Source organism: Xiphophorus couchianus, chromosome 17 (genome assembly GCF_001444195.1).
Source record: "Xiphophorus couchianus chromosome 17, X_couchianus-1.0, whole genome shotgun sequence".
NCBI classification, from domain to species: Eukaryota; Metazoa; Chordata; class Actinopteri; order Cyprinodontiformes; family Poeciliidae; genus Xiphophorus; species Xiphophorus couchianus.
This window is the reverse complement of record NC_040244.1, coordinates 10,269,720-10,287,959: the sequence shown is the minus strand read 5'-3', so window position 1 is coordinate 10,287,959 and position 18,240 is coordinate 10,269,720. Positions and strand designations below refer to the sequence as shown.

At 39.5% G+C, this 18,240-nt stretch overlaps 1 protein-coding gene across 8 annotated transcripts in view; it reads right to left on the bottom strand.

Annotated features, from left to right (window-relative positions):
• The window catches only part of foxp2 (forkhead box P2), a 117,799-nt gene that overhangs the window by 54,771 nt on the left and 44,788 nt on the right, over positions 1-18,240 (bottom strand). For 5 of the 8 annotated variants that reach the window (XM_028043833.1, XM_028043827.1, XM_028043829.1 and 2 more), the window contains one exon: positions 13,724-13,910. The exons of the other annotated variants lie outside the window; for them this stretch is intronic. In XM_028043833.1, the coding sequence (XP_027899634.1) occupies positions 13,724-13,900 (177 nt within the window). In that variant the 5' untranslated portion in view covers positions 13,901-13,910. The remainder of the gene's footprint in view (positions 1-13,723; positions 13,911-18,240) is intronic. 8 annotated transcript variants of the gene reach the window in all.

Here is an 18,240-nt window from a genome sequence, read left to right as displayed (position 1 = left end):
GTGGGTTCATTCCAATGCCCATGTTCCACTAATTCAAAAGTTTTTAAGGATTATGATTGCTCATTTTTATGTAATTGTGATTACAAATATAAATGGACACATTGTTTTACTTCCTTGAAACTTACGCTATTCCATAAAAACTTACATATGACTGTTACGCTTCACACAGGGTCTTTATTTTCAGAAGCGACAGATTATTTATAATGCATTCATTTATAAAAAGGGGGCAAAAAAACAGAAAAATGAAGAGGAGATTATTAGCGTGGATGGAAGAAGAGATCTGTTGTGAACGACATAACATATTAAAGATAGAACAGCAACATTTACAAGGCAATATAAAAAAACTACTTACAAAAAGAGCCTAACTGCTCATAAACAGTGCCCAAATTATCCATTGATTTTATTATATTTAAATAAAAACAATTAAACTTTCATTGAATATGTCCACTGCATTAAATTAAATTTAAAAAACCCTTTCTTAATCCTGAAGGGAAATTAAATAATCAAACAATAATTCCACGATTTGAAAAAAAGAAAAAAAAGAAAATGGTTTCACAAAACAAGAACAGTCATTTTGAACAATCTGAGGGAACATCAGCCATCAGTCATGATGAGGTTTTAAATGTTTCTGTAAATTGAGACCGTTTGTAAAACAGAGAGTGAAAACTAACAAAACAGACGGGCTGTGAAATTAACCAGCCAATCTCAGTTTGTTAGACTTAAAAAGTTATTGAATAAAGGTTAATAATTGATCAGAACACCAAAAATGACAAATATTCAAATGAAGCACGTTTTTTGAAACCTACTGCTACATTATTCTATATTTTTGCTCTCGTCTCTGTATCAAAATAACAAATAATTAATATTTAAATACCCCTAATAACTTGTAAATACTTGTATTATCACAATATGTTCGGTTAATTTGGAATCAATAATAATTGCTGCTTCCCATTTTCAAAACAAAATGCATTTTATTTTGAATGAATTTATCAAGGTTGTAACATGAAAATTTTGTACTCTCTTGCTTTTATGGGAGCAAAACTGAATTTATATATATATATATATATATATATATATATATATATATTTTTTTTTTTTTTTTTACCCAGGGATCAGATACAGAATGAAGATGTCTTTTATGGAGCTCGTGTCAGTTTTTGTTGACAAGGTGTAGCGGCTTCCACTCCAAAGAAAAAGGCCAGGGGCAACTGACAAGCTGATTGTGGCATGAGACAACAAGCAGACAGGGTTTTTTTTAAGCTCTTTTGCTTCTTTTATTCACCCAACACAAGTAAAGGCTGCTGAAAAAATGTCAGCTTACACTGACACAAGTTCAGCCTGCGTGGCGAATGAGCGCTTCTTTGCATGACCTCTTCTTGGGGGCGGGTTCTGCTGCTGCAGTTCAATAGTACCAGTGTCTGTCTGTCTCATCCTGCAGAGCTCAGGTTAAGTGTTGAGTCTAAGTGTTACCCTCTTCATGTGGTCGATGAGAGAGAGAGCGCTTTGACCTAAGCTGTAGGTGAACTTAAGCTAAGTTATATAGTCATAGTTCTTCTTTACCTAATTCGGATCGGAAGAAATAACTCAACGCAGTTTTATTTTCTGCCAGGTGTGGACTTTAAATAGTTTAACAGCACTTTAAACAAGTCCATGTCATTACTTTGTCTCTTGTCCTGACAGTAGCTCCCTGCTGTTTAACACATCCCACAGTGAATGCCTCGCTACCCTCAAAGATAAACTCAGTAAAAGCCGCAGCATCTGATACTGGACAGGAAATGCATCCCATTCCCTCCCCGTCTCTTCTCTAGATTGCGTTGCTCATGTGACACCTTTATTTCCCTCCTCCTCTTCGGTCCATTCTGTGTTGTGCCATGATGCTTGTCTTGCAAATTTTCCAATTACAGTGATGCATGTTGGACCTTTAAGTGAGCAAGAGAAGATATAGTTATCTACCTGCCTCACTGACACCCAGCCTGTGTCAATCAGTTGTTGGCCTCATCCTCCTTCACCACGCCATTCACCAACGGCTGGACTGGGATTTATGAGGCAAGCTTGCAATTGTGTTCGAAGATAAAGTTCAGTTTATGAACGTATGTATGCATTATGAATGTATTTTAAAGGGATTTCTGGCTGTCAATGTTTTTACAAATTTAAAAAGTTTCAGCTATCCTGTGTCCAAATTTTGGAGAACTACCCTCCCTCATACCACAATATTGGCACCAAAAAGTTGATGAAAACTTGTCATGAACATGTTCATTAATGTTATTTACTTTGATAAATAAGATTAAATGTAACCACATTACTCAGAAATCACCGTACATGAGCAGCTTCAATAAATCCAACTGTTCTGCCTCAGAGAACACTGATGAACCAAGAATAATATTTTTGTGGTTTCATTACTGCAAGGCTCAAAATGAGAAAATTGCGCCTGTGACCTATATGACTGGACAAAATAAGCAACAGAAATGGTCTTTTTAAGCCACCCCCTGGTACGATGATGTTCTGGGTTGTGAGCCATGTTTAACTTTATTTTTTTTTAGAAATGATCTCTGGTTCCTATGACAGAAACATGTCCATATCATATGGCTTAGATATGAATTAACCACAGAGGCATGCAGCCACATACACAGACAACAAAACCAAAGAAAGAGATGTTAAAAACGTCTTTCTTAATCTGCAACAAGCCTGAGTACGTCTCACTTCCACAAACAAAGACTTTTCCAGCAGCATCCTATATCACGCTTCTAAGAACAAGCAGGCAGGAGCAGAATCACTTCTTTCATTTCATTCTTTTTTTTTTTTAAGAAAGGGTCTAATCTACATCTTTCATTGAATCAAGGATGGAAATTCACAAGAAATGCTTCTTTTTCAATTTCATGCTGAAGTAGCTCAAGTTAGTGGATGTAATTTCTCCTAACAAGAAAATTTATCACTCTGTCGCACACTTAGTCCGGCTATGTGAGAAAAAGGCCGCCCTTTCCATTTTTTTTAAGGCTTTGATAAATGTGCCAAAAGCATGATCATTCCCTTCATAGCACTCCGTGCAAGAACCAAAACAATTACCGTGGTTCCAAAAAAGGAAAACATAAAAGCTAAGGTTGAAATCTGCATGAAAGATAAATGACGCATACATTAATACTTTGATACAGGCATTACCAAATGAAGCATTAACTAACCAAAGAGACAGATATATTATTTTACACATAAAGATGGCAAAATTTCTGACACAAAAACATGCAATAGGTTGCTGTTAAAAAAACATCAGAATTTGCCATTTTGTATAATTCTATCCTCTTTACAAATGTTATTTTTTTCACGTTCAGAGAGAGAAATTCAGGCAAAGACTAACAAAGCAAAAACTCTCCCAAATCCATTTGAAGTTTTGTGCAAATGAGGATTATCAGGCTCATGCCGAATGGCATGATGAAGTCCAAACAGGTGAACAGAAACGCCTGCAGAACAGTATCTCAGAAACAATAATACGCATGGCCAAGCCACCAGCCTAATGTATATTTATCATGTAAACTTCTGATAAATGCATATGCAGAAACAATCAAATCTCCGGGCTTCTACTGGAAGATTGTTGCACTACACAGACTCAAGCGTGAAACCAATATCAGCTTAGTGTCCGCTCATGCTTGAAGTGCCGCGCCTTGCCAACAAAAGCATGTTCTGCATATGCTCATGACCGCCTTTTCTTCTTTTTTTTTCTCTAATATATCAGGGTGGAACGAGCAGCTTTCCAGCGTTATCACTGATCAATTCCAGCGAGTTAAGTCTCCCGTGTGGGTAAATAAGCAGTGGTTAAGTCTTGATGAGGAATGGCAGGCGGTTTGAGCGTGAATACAAGCATGAGGGGGGCGGGCCTGTCTATCTCTGCTGCAATGGATGCCAAGTGTCACTTCCATCATTAACCTCAGTACTCTAGTACATCTTATTCTCACCCATCACCCAAAACAAATGTTCAGTTGAAAGCAATCAATCGTTGAGTTCTCCAGACCTTATACAGGCCTCGCAATTCAGTGTATTTGCTTACTTTAGAAAGCAAATAATATCTATTATGTTGCTTGAAAATGGTACAGTAAGGAGAAGACCTCAAATGATGCACCGAGACCCAGTGGCTTGATCTCCAAAGCCTGCAGTGAAGAGTGCCAAAGCCAGCTCTAAGTGACATGTCAGTCAGTTTTTCAGTTTGAGGCTTTCAATTCCCCGAGGCCCGGACTTATTTACTGCATTTGTATGAAAAGCTGCGAAAAGCAAAAGGCTCTCTTACATATGTATACAGTGTGCAGAGGCAATGCCTGAAAAAGTGTTTTCTTTTTATGGACGGGTGGCGCCACGACCACAAACATCTTGGGAGAGATTTATTCGTTGAAAAATGGGTCAGTGATGAAGGCAATCAGAGCGGCACCGAGTGCCAACAAATGGAACAACACAGCAAAGACACCTGGAATCTGTTAGCAGAGACTCCGAGCGCATTATGGGGAGAAGCGCCAGTGACACTAAAGATAGCGCTCTCCTCTTGGTAGTCATCTTCTTAACCAGATTTGCAGTCATTTTAATATTAGTTAGAGAAGGCAAAGCGGGTACACACAACAAACCATCGGGCATGCGTTTCAGAGTCTGATTTGTTACTATTCATGACCAAAGCGGAGAGGGACTGTAATACGAGACATGCTTGTTAAATTCACAACACTCCAAAGCTGCCTTCTAGCAAATCCTGTCTTTTGGTTGTCAGCTTAAGACGCCCTGGCATATGCATATGTAGGATTTTTAAGCTCTGTTAAATGGATAGCAGTGTCGTGGCCTATCAAATGACTGTAAGCCACTTGCCTTGTCGGAGGGGGAGGGAAGAGAAACATTTATAGAGAGAGCATGCAGCAGTGCGTTACCTTCCATGAATTGGAAAACATTTTTTTTTATCCTGCTGTTAACTCCATATTAGACCAAAACAGAGGCATTTACATGTGGGCTTCCAGCTTGTGTGTGACAGTAACACTCCACCCTCCTGTATTAATGACTGTTTAAGCTGATGACAGGGGAGTGGCAACAAACAATGACAGAATGCCTGTTTTGGGCTGTGAAGCTGCTAAAAATGATGCACCACTCAACACCAAGTCAGTCTGCAAATAAATTATCGAGGTGAGGCAATAGCTGCAGCTCTTGAAGAGAGAATGTGTGCGTCTGCGAGTGTGTACGCATTTCTGTGTTATGTGTTAGCGCTCATTGTGAGTGGACGTATGGATCCAGTGCCATTTATTTCCCCGAGCTGGACCAGGGCAGTTAGGGAGGCGTGAAAGGAAATGAGTTGTGAAGTGGCCATTGATCCCGGGCTACGCCAGGTTAGCTGAAAAACAGCGAGATTATTGGCCACAGTGTGTGCAACTCGGTGACTGCCTCTTATTTACAACGGAGGTGGTTAACCCTGGCCAGGACGTGCATCACTCGACTGGTGCACTACACAGAAGACATGGAGGCCGGAGGGTAGGAGGGGCATAGCAAAAGACACCCCTAAATCAAATCTTAATCATGTCATCAGAATTAAACTGAATACAGCAAGAAATAATATAAACAATGTGAATATGTACTATTATGCAATAACTATTTACACCCCTTGAACTATTTTATTACATTTCAACCTGAAACTTAAGATACCTTTTGGGAATTTTAAGCAAGAAAATCAAGACAAAGCTGTTTTACTGTAATTCAACCAAACTTAACCAACTGCCCACAAAACCTATTGAATTAATACACAGACTCTTCCTGAACATTACCCCAAACATTTAAATGTCATGGAAACACTTTTCTTCAGCAGGGACAGGAAAGTATGTTAGCATTTGGAAAGATGGGTAGATGCAAAAATACTTGAGACTGGGAGCCATTCTTTGAGGTGCTCAAAGGTTTGCTGGAGGACATTTGTCAAAAAGACACCATGGAAAGACCAAAGAGGGTATTAGACATGTCAGATACAGAGAAGCACAGTTCAGGATGTAGAAATTATTAATGGGAAAACTCTTACTTATGCACCCCATCACTCTACAAAGAAATAAAGTCTTGACGGAAAGCCATAGAGAGTCCCATCTGCACTTTGCCACAAGACATATCCGGGATGAGGCAAACATGTGGTTTTGTCTGCATTATGCTGTGCGGACAGTTTTCCTCAGTGAGGGCCAAGAAGCTCATCAAGGTTGATATAAAACATGATTAGTGCTATTTACAGGACAGTCCTGGAAGCAATAAAATTAGATGTGACTGGTTATCTTTCCTGTCTGATTGTTCTGTGGCGGTTTGTTCCTAGTTTTGTCATGGAGCATCACAAATGGCATCATGAATAACAGCAGCCCTGAACATAAATCCAAGTGAGAATCTGTGGCCAGACTGGAAAGCTGACTTCCACATATGCTCTCCATCCAATGTGACCGAGCGAGACATATTTGATAAAAAAAAAGAAAAAAGAAAAGGCAAATATATCAGTATTTGGATGTGCAAATCTAGTAGGCATACTCCAAACACAAATACAATTTGACAAGCGTGTATTCTTTTCTTTTCCATTAAAATAATAAAGTTTGTGGTTTGGAACTTGGCAAAATGTGAAAAAAAACTCAGAGAAAAGGTATTTTCTTCCCATCTTTCAAGCCTTTCACTCCTTCTTGCCACTTGCTTGAGGATAAAATGTCCATAAACATTCACTTCCATCAGATTTCACTTCATCCCCACACTTTCCTCCATCTCTTCTTGAATGTCCCTATCCTCCTCGTTTCTCTTTCAAGCCTTGCAGCTTGACATTTCGCCACGCTCTCAAGGGAACGACTGCTCGAAATGGAGTTAGTGGGAGAGCGCCACTGTAAATTCCAGGAGGCCGCATGTAATGTGTCTTAAACGGAGATGGACAGCCCAGGTTTCGAGGAGCTGAAGAATAAGGAGGCCAAAAGAAAAAAGAAAAAAACAAAACAAAACGGGGAGACAGATTGAGAGCTTGGGAAAGAGGTGGTGTCTAGATAGATAATAGAATAATGCTGTGTTTTGTCTGGGGAAGGGTGAGCAAACAGTAGCTACGCTGTCATTCACATCCTATATCTTTAGTGTCATCGCGAAGGGAGGAACTACAGCCCTATATGTCACAGGCCTGTATGTACTATTCTGTTGGGACTGTCTGCTGATAGCCAGGTTTGAAATAAAAAGAAGGATGGCTTTCATTGTAAATAAGTCAGACACATGGACTTCCAGAGAAGAGCTGTCTTTTCACTGAAAGGGGGAAATAATTTTACAAAGACATACAGTACCCCTGCTTTTCCTTGCGCCTTCTCCTGCCTTTACTGCAAAACCTTATCTTGGCACGGACAATGATGGCTAACAAAGGCCTCCTTTATGAAATCGTTCATATTTCAGTTGAGGTCTTTCTCCTGTCCTGAGAGGTGATTGATGCATCAGTCCAGGACCGGTGTCTTATTTACACAGTTGAGTGGGGGCAATCTCAGGCCTGAAAGATAAACCTAATGAGCTTCTTTGTGTAAGGGTGCAAATGAGAGACACCATCCTCCCACCCCTCCCTCTCGTGCTCCATCCAAAGGGACAGTCTGGGTGATTAGGCCTTTAAATTATGCTCAAGGGCAAAGCCCAGATTTGCATCTGAGAGGTGTGTGTGCGAGAGGGTGTGTGTGCCTTCTCAAATATGGTGCAAAGAGGCAGACAGGGAGGCAGGTGAAGGGCAGGCGGCAGAAGATGCTGGAGGGTTGTTTGTGAAAAGTGATGGTCGGTGAAAACTGAGTGTCAGGGATCCAGAATTTACCCATCTCCAACAACAAACTTGAGTTCCTGTACGTACGTAGGAGATGAGTTCAGGCGTGTGTGTCAAAGGTATGACACACACACAAATACACACATTGTCATTTTGTCCTGTGTCTGTGGGGTAACTTTCTCCCTAATGACTTTCATTTTGGGGAGAATTTCATTTGCCCCTAAACCCTAAATACTACCCATCACTAGCTGTCAGATTTCTCATCCCCCCCTTTTTTCCTGCAGCTAAACTGCGAGGAAGGCAGGTTAATTGCTGTCACTCTCAAGTTGGACCACTGCCTACTTCTCGTGTAAGCGACAGAGGTAAAGCCTAGAAGTGAGATGGCACCTTGGTGCACTTATTGTAATTTATGTCAAAATGCTGCAGTCATTTAAATGGGGTTAGATCATTTGCATATTGCTGCATCATGTGCCTCAGGAGAACCCTAAAGTAAATACTCAACCAGTTTACCAAATTTCAACATGTTGTTTCCTCTGACACGATCGCAATATGCAGGGGGGTGGGGGGGGGGGTGGGGGTTGTGCAAAAGTAAACAAATATTTGTAGGGAAAAACAAGCAAAGAAAACATAGTATGTCAAAACTGTAAGTCCTTTGAGTCAAAGTTGAGTTTAATATAGAAATCATCGAAACCCTAAAAACGAGTGCTACTCTTTAGTGGCAAAGGACTGTCAGTACAGCAGGCATGGGCTGGTTTGAAGTATCAAGGTACACTAAGAGTTAAGAAAGGTTCAAAAACGCTTATTCTTTCCATCCTACTGCTTACATGATTTGAAGCTCTTTTATTAACTGCCATAAAAAGTGCAGAAGTTATTTTTTTTTGGCTTTAAGGAGTGAGTTCTAATGTAGCACTGCCCTTAGCTAGCTACAGAAAACATTTAATAATTTATTCAAAAAATAAATTAAAAAACAGTTAGCACGATGCAAACTAAATAAGCATTGCACATTCGTTCTATAAAGTTACTATTAAACAGCCAACTGCTTAACAAACTGGCTACACAACTAATTTACTAGCTAATATCAACTTGTTATGCTTATTGAGATACAACTCCTGCCTGCTACAGAGAGCAGAATAGAACTAAAGTTGCAAAAATAAAGTATTAACTTGGACTTGAGCTCAAAAGACAAATGCTTATGTATAATATATCTAATATGTATCTAATTTTATCAGAGTAGAAAGTAGGCCAGTAAGTTTGCATCATAAGTAAATTATTAAATTTGTGTTCTCAAAAATATTATAGCATATACAAATGGCTGGTCGTCATGATAATGCAACAATCTAAATATAGCTGAAATATTTCGACAGCACATGATATTTAATAGAGTTACCTGCACCGTCCAAATTTGTCTGTTTTTACTTTGTGTTAAATTTGACAGAGATTTTAGAATGAGGCAAAACTGCAGCTCAGACACAAATGCATGTTTTTTCCTGTTAAATTCATAATTAATTTGATAATTTGGGGTGTTCACCAACCGTTGACGGTATGTGGATATTAAAAATGTGTTCATGTGTTTTGGAGCACCACAATAAGTGTCCCGTTTGTGTCTCTCAACCTTAACTCTGTTCATTTCAGATCGAAACAGACTTAACATTTTTATCTCTCACTTTTAACATAATTGCAAACACACTTCAAGTTCTTCAAAGTAAAGGCAATTTCAGATACTTTTATTTTTTTTAAATTACAATAATTGGTGCAAATGTATTAAAACCAATGTTCTTTGAACATACATTAATATTTATGTTTCTAGTGGGCTAAATATCAGATCTTCTCAATTTTCAAAATAATTTACAACAGCCAATAGTTTTTGTAAGTGGTGAATTGAATGTTAGATGTTCACACGTTAAATTAGGCCTATGTGTTTTAGGCAGATGGGATAATGCTAATTTCAGTATTATCTTTCAACTTGAACTTATCTGTCAAAGACTTCATGTTTGGAAAATATGACCATTGAACTTTTGTTCTTTGTTGTACTTTTATGAGTGTATAACAGAGCTATGCATTTCTGTGTAATATTTGCTGTATTTTTATCAACTTCTCAGCTCAAAAATGTATTACTCTATTCAGTGAATGTTTAATCTATATTTTTTACTCCAGTCTCAAACTATAAATTGCAAATATATGGTGATATTATGATCGCTGTAGTAATCAACATGGTATTTTATTTTAACAACATGGGGAACAACAGTTACCATGTTATGCGCCAACATTTTAACTTTATTGTGCAGCAGAATGTGAAATTATGGCATTTTTACTAAAGAATCTCATAACATTCCTTGCTTGTTTTGCGGCAATTTAGCTCTAGCAGTCTGGCTAAAATAACTAACATGACAGTAATGGATTAGCCGGGACTTCCTCATGCTCCAAATATCAATATACTTCCTATGGAAGTGAGCCAATTTAGAAGGGGCAGTAGTCCTGAGCACTGGCTCATCAATCCCACTGATAACCCTGGCAGGATTAAGTCTACAGACCACTGTAATCAACTAACTGGCTCATTATGGTACATTAAGGTATGGATTCAAAGATCAATGCATTTCTTGCATGTACACACATACCAGGATTACACATTAAATCGCAATACTGATTACACAGCCAACGACAAATTCATTGGTAAGATGAGCTCAGCAGATTTTTTTTTTTACAACAGAGATTTTACAGTGAGCGTTTTGCATAGTAATTACAGCTGTGTAACATTCATCATTGGCTCTGATACATATCTGCAGCTGGCAAATTGCAATCAGATACAGTAGGTATCTAATCTGTGATCTCAAATCAAATTAGGTCTATTTGGACAACCTTGGGGACGTGGTGATGAAACCCTGACAGAAATTAGGGGCCGGAAATTTAATTGTGACGATGGTTATTAGTGAGATGGGAGGATAACAGACTGCTGGGCGTTGATCTGCATAAAAATAGGAAGAAGATATATATTATGTTAGATGGAATAAAAATGTATCTCTTGTGCTTGGCAAAGGAGAGTTTAATTTGTATTTTGAATAAAAAAGTGTGTGTGGAACTTCTGTGCTCTAAAAGCCTTTGGCCGAATCTAAGTTGACGAGACCTTAAGATGCCACTTTTCTAATTATAGCTGCAGGTGGTATTTTGGGGCTGCTAGGTAATGTCAGAACCCATAGGGACAGTAGAGAATTCATCAGTGCTTATTATTAATCATCCCCCAGCAGTGTGATGAGAGACTGAAGCTCCTATACCCACTGGACCACTCAATGTCATTCCAAATATGGGCAGAAAATTAAACCCAACAGCCTTATTTGTAAATGGACTCACAGCAAATGTGAATAGGGTTCTTTTTGATGTCCAAATATATATGTTCACATTATAAATACAAAAGGAGCATTCCTTATAGATAACCCATCCTGAAATCTGTGTGAAATACATTCTTCTCATAAAAACAACTGCAAAACATCACTTCTAAGACAGGGGAAGCATAATTTATAAATTTAAAAAGTTTTTTTTATTCTTCGTTAAAATATGGCCTCTCTTCGAAGTGTTGCAGAGTGTAACTCGGCAAAGGAAGTGTGTGTTAAGTTAGCAGCGCAGGGCCCCAGTTTTAAAAATGCCTCCAGAGACCTGTTAGCTGTACTGCTCATTTCAATGTGTCTGTCTCAGGGTTGAGAGAAGACTCGGGCTGGCCCCTTTACAAGCCACGCACTGTCATTCACCCGCGAACCCCACCCATCCAACAGCAAAAGTGTCTAGTTTTAACTAGACACGTTAAGCTCACACCACTTTTTATTTTTATTTCATTGGTTTTATTTTCCATTTAGAGATGCACTAATCCATCGGCAATGGATAGAAAACGTCCAGTTTGCTCCTGATCATCAATGACCTGTGATCAGAAGATCAAATCCAGAAATGTCTGATCATATTTTTTGGTCATTTCATGTATTACACTATCTCCCACTTCTTTGGTATTCAAGCACAATAATAAACCATTAATTAGTTCCTATATTTGGGATTGAGTTTAGAATAAGTTACATAAAGTTTAGAAAAATGTGATTTGATGCAAAAAAAAACAAAAGTCACACTTTTCTTGGCTTATGCCAATGTCTGGTTTTCTTTGAGCTTTGATTGACAGACTCAGATTTTAAAATGACATTTTTTCAAGACTATAATGCATAAAATTTATTATCTTCATCTTTAGACCAGAATTTTTTCTTGGCTAAGATAAAGTCTGATCAGTTCACTTCTATTTCCAGGAAGACTATTTAATTTCAGTGTGATGTTTTGTATGATTTCAGTCAGACTTGGTCATTTATAACTTCAAAGGTTATAAAAAAATGCCCACAAAGATTTTAATGTTACACATGCATATCCAGCATTAGTAAAGCAATTTAAACAGACATCGTAAGCCCAAAATTCGATAAAGCTTAAAAAATGCCAGATTGTCTCTAGAAAACTATTTTAAAGATACACCAGAATCAGAATTGCCTACCTTTTTTTTTTTACTCTTATATCTTCCAGCACTTGAAAAAAGATCTGATTGGGTTAGGATCTACAAGTCGGACCTCAAAGACAACCAGGTATCATATTTCCTTCTCTATTTTAAAGTTGAAGCAATTGCTGCAGAATTTAGAAGCCCAAACACCAACAAAAGTGAAAGATAAAACTTTTGTCGAAGAAACTATTATGTGAATGTTCTGAGAAGCAACATGCATTGCAAGTTTCCATTGATGTGTGTGGTAAAAGTAGTAAGGACTGAGGCAATGATGCAACCACCAGAACGATTTCTGGCATTCTGCTGTGGATGGATAACCACAGTAGGGATCAAGAGGATTGTGCTATACCAAATGTACACACACAAACCCAGACGCATCGGCATCTATTGTACTCTCCTGGCTGATCTGACCACGGGGGTTCAGCTGCCTTCAAAAAAACACACACACACACATGCACATAAATATGCTTGCATGAAAACTCTCATCAGGCCAAAAGGACAGCACGCATCATTACAAACCTGCAGCGTCGCTCCTATCCCCCTCACCCGATCCAACCCGAAGCATGGCCCTCTGACCTAATCTCCCATTGCTCTTTTGGCAAACTGTCAAAGCCATCATTCACCGTGAAAAGACACGAGAGACACTTGACTCCTTTACTCTGCTGGCGACTGACTTTCACAACTCCTGCCCCCCCAACCACCACCTCTAACACACACCCCCTGCAGCTCATTCACCCCGCAACTTGCTCAGACTGAGACGAATACGACGAGACAAAGCTTTGAGAAGACAAATCCAAAGCGGACTTTGAAATATTTGTCACAAAAATAAATGTCAGTTGTATTGTAAACGACTTCTACTAGCAGAAAAGTGTGCATGCAAATGTAATTTTCAAGTGTCCCATTAAAGGGTTTATCATGTTTATGTGGCGAGTTAGGAGGCCCTCTGGTGGATACAGTGCAGCCATGACATACACACCCTTTGTACACTTCCCCACTGCCCAAACTGGACTGTACAAAACCTAAGCACACATTCTTTCACTCTCTCTCTCTCTCTCTCTTACTACTGTGCGCACACGCCCACACATGCACACACACACACTCTCTCCCGACCTTCAGCTACGTGGCCTGAAACAACTTCTATATGTGCATTAGCTCACTACAAACACAATAAAGTCCTTTTGAGAAGTCACAAGAATTCCTTTCCGGCATCTACAAGCAAAACACGTCAACAAACTGACAAGAGAAAGTTTACCAACTGCGCAAACAGCTTGCTATGTAAACACTGCCGCCTTCCATAGTCTAAGAAAACACACAAAACAATATAATAAGTCATTTTGTTTCCTGCCTATATGTAGAACGCCCCGGTGCCGCCTGAGCGGAGAGAGCAAAGCAGAGCGCAGAAAGGGGGGAGAGCACAGCAGAGTGGGAGTGAGAGACGGGAGAAGAGACGGGGGAGAAACACAACTTACCTGCTGTTGTTGCAGATGCAGCAGCTCGACTGTGCTTACTTCGCTGCTTGTGTCACCAGCGCTTGATCTCCCATCTCTACTGCCAGCCTCTAATTGGCTGCTGCTTAGGGTGCTCATTCCATTTTGACTCATTGAACTGTTGCTTATTGTCTCTGTGGCCGACTCCTGCATCATCATGATTTAAAACCTAGAAGTGATTAAGAGGCACCGGTTAGGGCTCTTCTCGTTACAATTCCCCCCCTTTCTTTTTTTTTTCTTTTTTTCCCCCCTTCCGATTTTTTTTCCTCCTCTTTTCTTTTCTTTGCACGCGTCCATTATCAAGCCCTCGGTCCCCCTTTGCAAATTAAAGCATTTAAAGAAGAGGGAGGGGTATGGGGGGCTGCAGGAGGAGCAATTATGCATTCATTGTGTAAATGAAGCAATACACATGCATATCCTGGTCTTTTCTAGAAATTGAAAGGGCTTCTAAATATGTAAAATGTTTACGTTCAGTAACATTTCTAAAAACTGAAGCATCTTATTTTATCGTTGCTGAACTTAACTTAGAAAATGTAGTTTCATTATGAAAATATGCCCATTTCTTAGTATCTGTTTTATCTATAAAAAAGAGAGAGAGAAAAGGAAAAAGCAGGATCTAAAACACACTTTTTGATCAATTTGAAAGAAGTAGCCTAATGATGCAAAGCTAATCATGCTAAATTAAAATTTGGGAGTGGGGGCAGTAGGAAGAGGAGGAACCAAATCACATGGTGCAGCCCTGGTGATGAACACTGTAATGGGTTTGTCATCCCTGCTCTCGCTAAATAAAATCTGCCTTGCAGGCTTCCATAGAGAAAGGATGCTCATATTTCATTTATTGGCCCATTTTTCCCCTTTCATTTTTCTTTAATCAAACCTTACACAGCTGTTTATTCTGTGACATTTATTTTTAAAATCCAGCACTGCTCAGAATGACATTTAGCTATATAAATAATAAACTGCTGTAGGTGTAACTTAAAAACACTGTAAACAAAAGAAAGAACAAAAAAAACCCTCAAAGTTAAATTTGATATTTTACACGGAAAACTGAAACCACAAAATGAGAACGTAATCTCACTAATAACTGTGCTAAAACAGCATAAATTATGCATAGAACCTCCTGTCTTTTTAGTAATAAATGTTTTATAATCATTCCCAACATTTAATGCTAAGTGCACTTGCCGTAAGAGAAAGGAGCTCCACTATCAGTCGACATTTTTACAATAAATGAAAGTCTCAGACCCTTAACATAGTATAACACACAATTTTACTATCTCTCCATTGAGAGCACCTTTTTTTATTTTAAACTACTATTTAAAAACAATGTGCACAGTTTTTTTTAAAATAGAAAAGAAACGAGAAAAAGCTACGTGTATGCGAGTGTGTTTTCCAACCGTGTGCATTCCCTGGCCTGTAAATACCATTTTAATAGAAGTGTGGACACGTCCTTGCGTGTGTTTGCATGTGTGTGTGCTTGTGTGTGTGTGTTTGACAAGGGGCAGATACAGGACAGGCCTTAAAGGATGTCCACAGCCAGGATAAACAGGATCTGCGGAGGGAGAACAAACAGGGGCTGAGCTATTACACAGAGCAGGGCGACAGCTGCCAGGGACACAAGTAAATAAGGGAAGAGGCCAGGACAAGGCGTGCTTGTGAACAAACAGGGCCCCTGTTTAACACCGAGCCGCTTACTGCTGATGGAGAAAGACGCGGTGAGAAAAGACAGAGACAGAAAAGACAGGAGGAGAAAAAGGAAGGAGAGGGTGAGGGGAGGTGGGATGGGGGGATAGGCGGATGACGGAGAGAGAGACAGTGGGAAGGAAAATAAAGGAGATGGTGGCAGGGTAGAGAGGGTGGAGGGGGGTTTGGATTGGCACAATGTGACATCCAATCCGGTGATGAATCTCAGCATAAGAAACTCAAGGCTGCAGCCGAGATCAGCCGGCTAATAAGTATTCAAATTAGGCATAAATTTTACATGCCCAATGTTTAAAATATTCAGAGAAAGACTGTCTGATTGCCTTTACTACCATTTTATGAACATTCTAATGGAGCTCGGATCTCTCAGTTTTTTTGTGCTTTCTTTCTTTCCTAGACCAACAAGGAATGTTCGGAGAAACTTGGAAGATATATGAGACGAGGAAATAAGGATTTTTAATAACATCTGAATGCATGCAAACCGAGAAAAAAAAAATTGCTGCTGGGATTTCTATTATTATTATTATGTGAAAAGCTAATGCCCAGCAAAAGAACAATTCAGATTTTGTGTAAGATTCTACAATCTTATCTCCTCGCTCCAAAATAAAACGTTTGTGCTTTACGGCTAGCTGCGGCGTTCTGATAATGCAGATATATGCAAAACATATTCGCAGAGATCAGATGGTGCTTTAACCTTAATGACAGCGGTGAGATAAATTAATTAGCCATCAAAAGGCGGCATTCAAATCTGCCAATTAGAATGTCAATTAGGAACACAGCCAGGCTGAGGCTGCGGCGACGAGCTAACCGAGCTGCGGATCTGACTGTGGGGGTGATGGGACTGTCACACAATGCTCACGAGAGGCAGATAGTGACGATCCCCGGCACCTGAGGGTGTGACTGCGTGAAGCATGGAGCTGCGTTTGTGTCTGAGGGGGTACGGGCCCTGACCCCAGCTCAGACTGCACTGAACCAACTGGGTTGGAAAGAGCCACAGAACCTCCCCCGGGTAAAAGAAATGTGCCGGAGTGTGTGGGCTGAAGCTGCCAACATGGCCTTACTAGGGATTTCCAGGGTTGATATTACCTGGGAATACAGCCCCTCTTATGGAGGGGAGAATATAAGGGACGGTGAGACTGAGGTAGTTGGATGGCGTCACTAGAGATAGACCAATCAATTGATCAGAAATGGGTGATTGATTGAGCCCGACTGGTGATGATAAGCAGCTTATATTGTGAAAAAAAATTCCTTTTTTTAATTCATTGAATGTCTCATGATTAAAGGCCATATATGACTAGATTTTCACTTTTAATAGTGCTTTTAAATAATAATATAAAAAAATAGTCAAATATTCTGGAAAAATATTTGTATAAATCTAAATAATCTTGTAATTATTTTCTTTGTCCTTGTTTTTACCTTTTTAATAGTTGTAGACGTATTATACCCACACCCACTCAGACATGGCAGTAACATGTGCAGCACTGAAACAATTTAAAACAGATTTTCAAGGCCCAATATTCTACAAAAAGTACTTGAGTGCAACCTGCGGTGAGATTCTATAGCTGCATGTGCTAAAGCAGTGAGATAAGACTGAAATGCTTTTTTAGGATATAATGCAGTTCTTATATCAAGAGATATATGCTTGGATGCATAAAAAAAATCTAAGTAATACAGTAATTCCTTAACACTAGGACTACCAAAGATTCCCAAAATGGGAATCTTCGTCCAGGTACCAGAGAGGGGCCAGTTTGGCCCTGTCCCTAGAGCTACCAGAGAGGGGCCAGTTTGGCCCTCCGAGAGAGGGTGTGAAGAGGCGCCTTTGTTATGTAAATAAGGCCATTACTGACGCACCACAAGAGGGGGGCAAAGCTGAACTCTGCATTCCATAAGAAGGGTCATTGAACACTTCAGGCTCAGGACAATGTTTGAGGTTCCAATGTTGTGAGTAAAATAAAATACAGTATAAAATATGAATATAAATCTAAATATAAAATATAAAGTGCAGGACTGACAGCAAAATAGAAGTCCACCCGTCTCTCCTGCACCCCAATGCATGCCTGATAAAGCACATGTGCATTCAGTGCTGCCATGTCAATCATGTTTGCCAGGTTTGCTGACCAGCTGTCACATAGTGATGGAACCTTAGTCACCCCCCGCAAGATTATGACTGAAATAAATGCCATTAGTTCTTGTGAACTAAATAGGTGAAGCAGTCACCTATTTATCCTCCACAGCACAAAAGGCTGCATGCAAATTTGCATGTGCAAAGTCTCCCAGATTTCTTTTGCTTACACTTTTTGCATGATTTTTTTGAGGTGGATCAACACAATTAATTTGGTTAGTTTATTTCTAAACTGTCATTTTATACCCTCTTAGCTTTATTTCAAAGAGAAACATTACTAATTTCTTTTAGAAAAACCTTTGCATACTTTTTGAAACAGATTGTATGTTTTGCAAACTCTATGTACATTTGGCAAAATGACCTGGATAATGCAGCACAACATCATGGATCAGCTGCAAAAAGTCACATCTCTCCAAAAACACTTCATGTATGCTTCAAAACTAAACTGACTAGTCGTAGGTATCATAGATACCCACCCCCAACATGGACTATTCACATCCCTACCTTCTGGCCTGACGGTCAACGACCACATGTACAATAGAACAATAGAAGAATAGAAGAATGGATGAATGGAGGCTAATTTGAGCCATCAGAGTCGTCAGTTTGGACAGGGTCTTGTGGCCCTGTTTCAGCCAGTCTGGGGAGAAATCGAAAACCTGGCCCTCTCCTAGTGCTAATC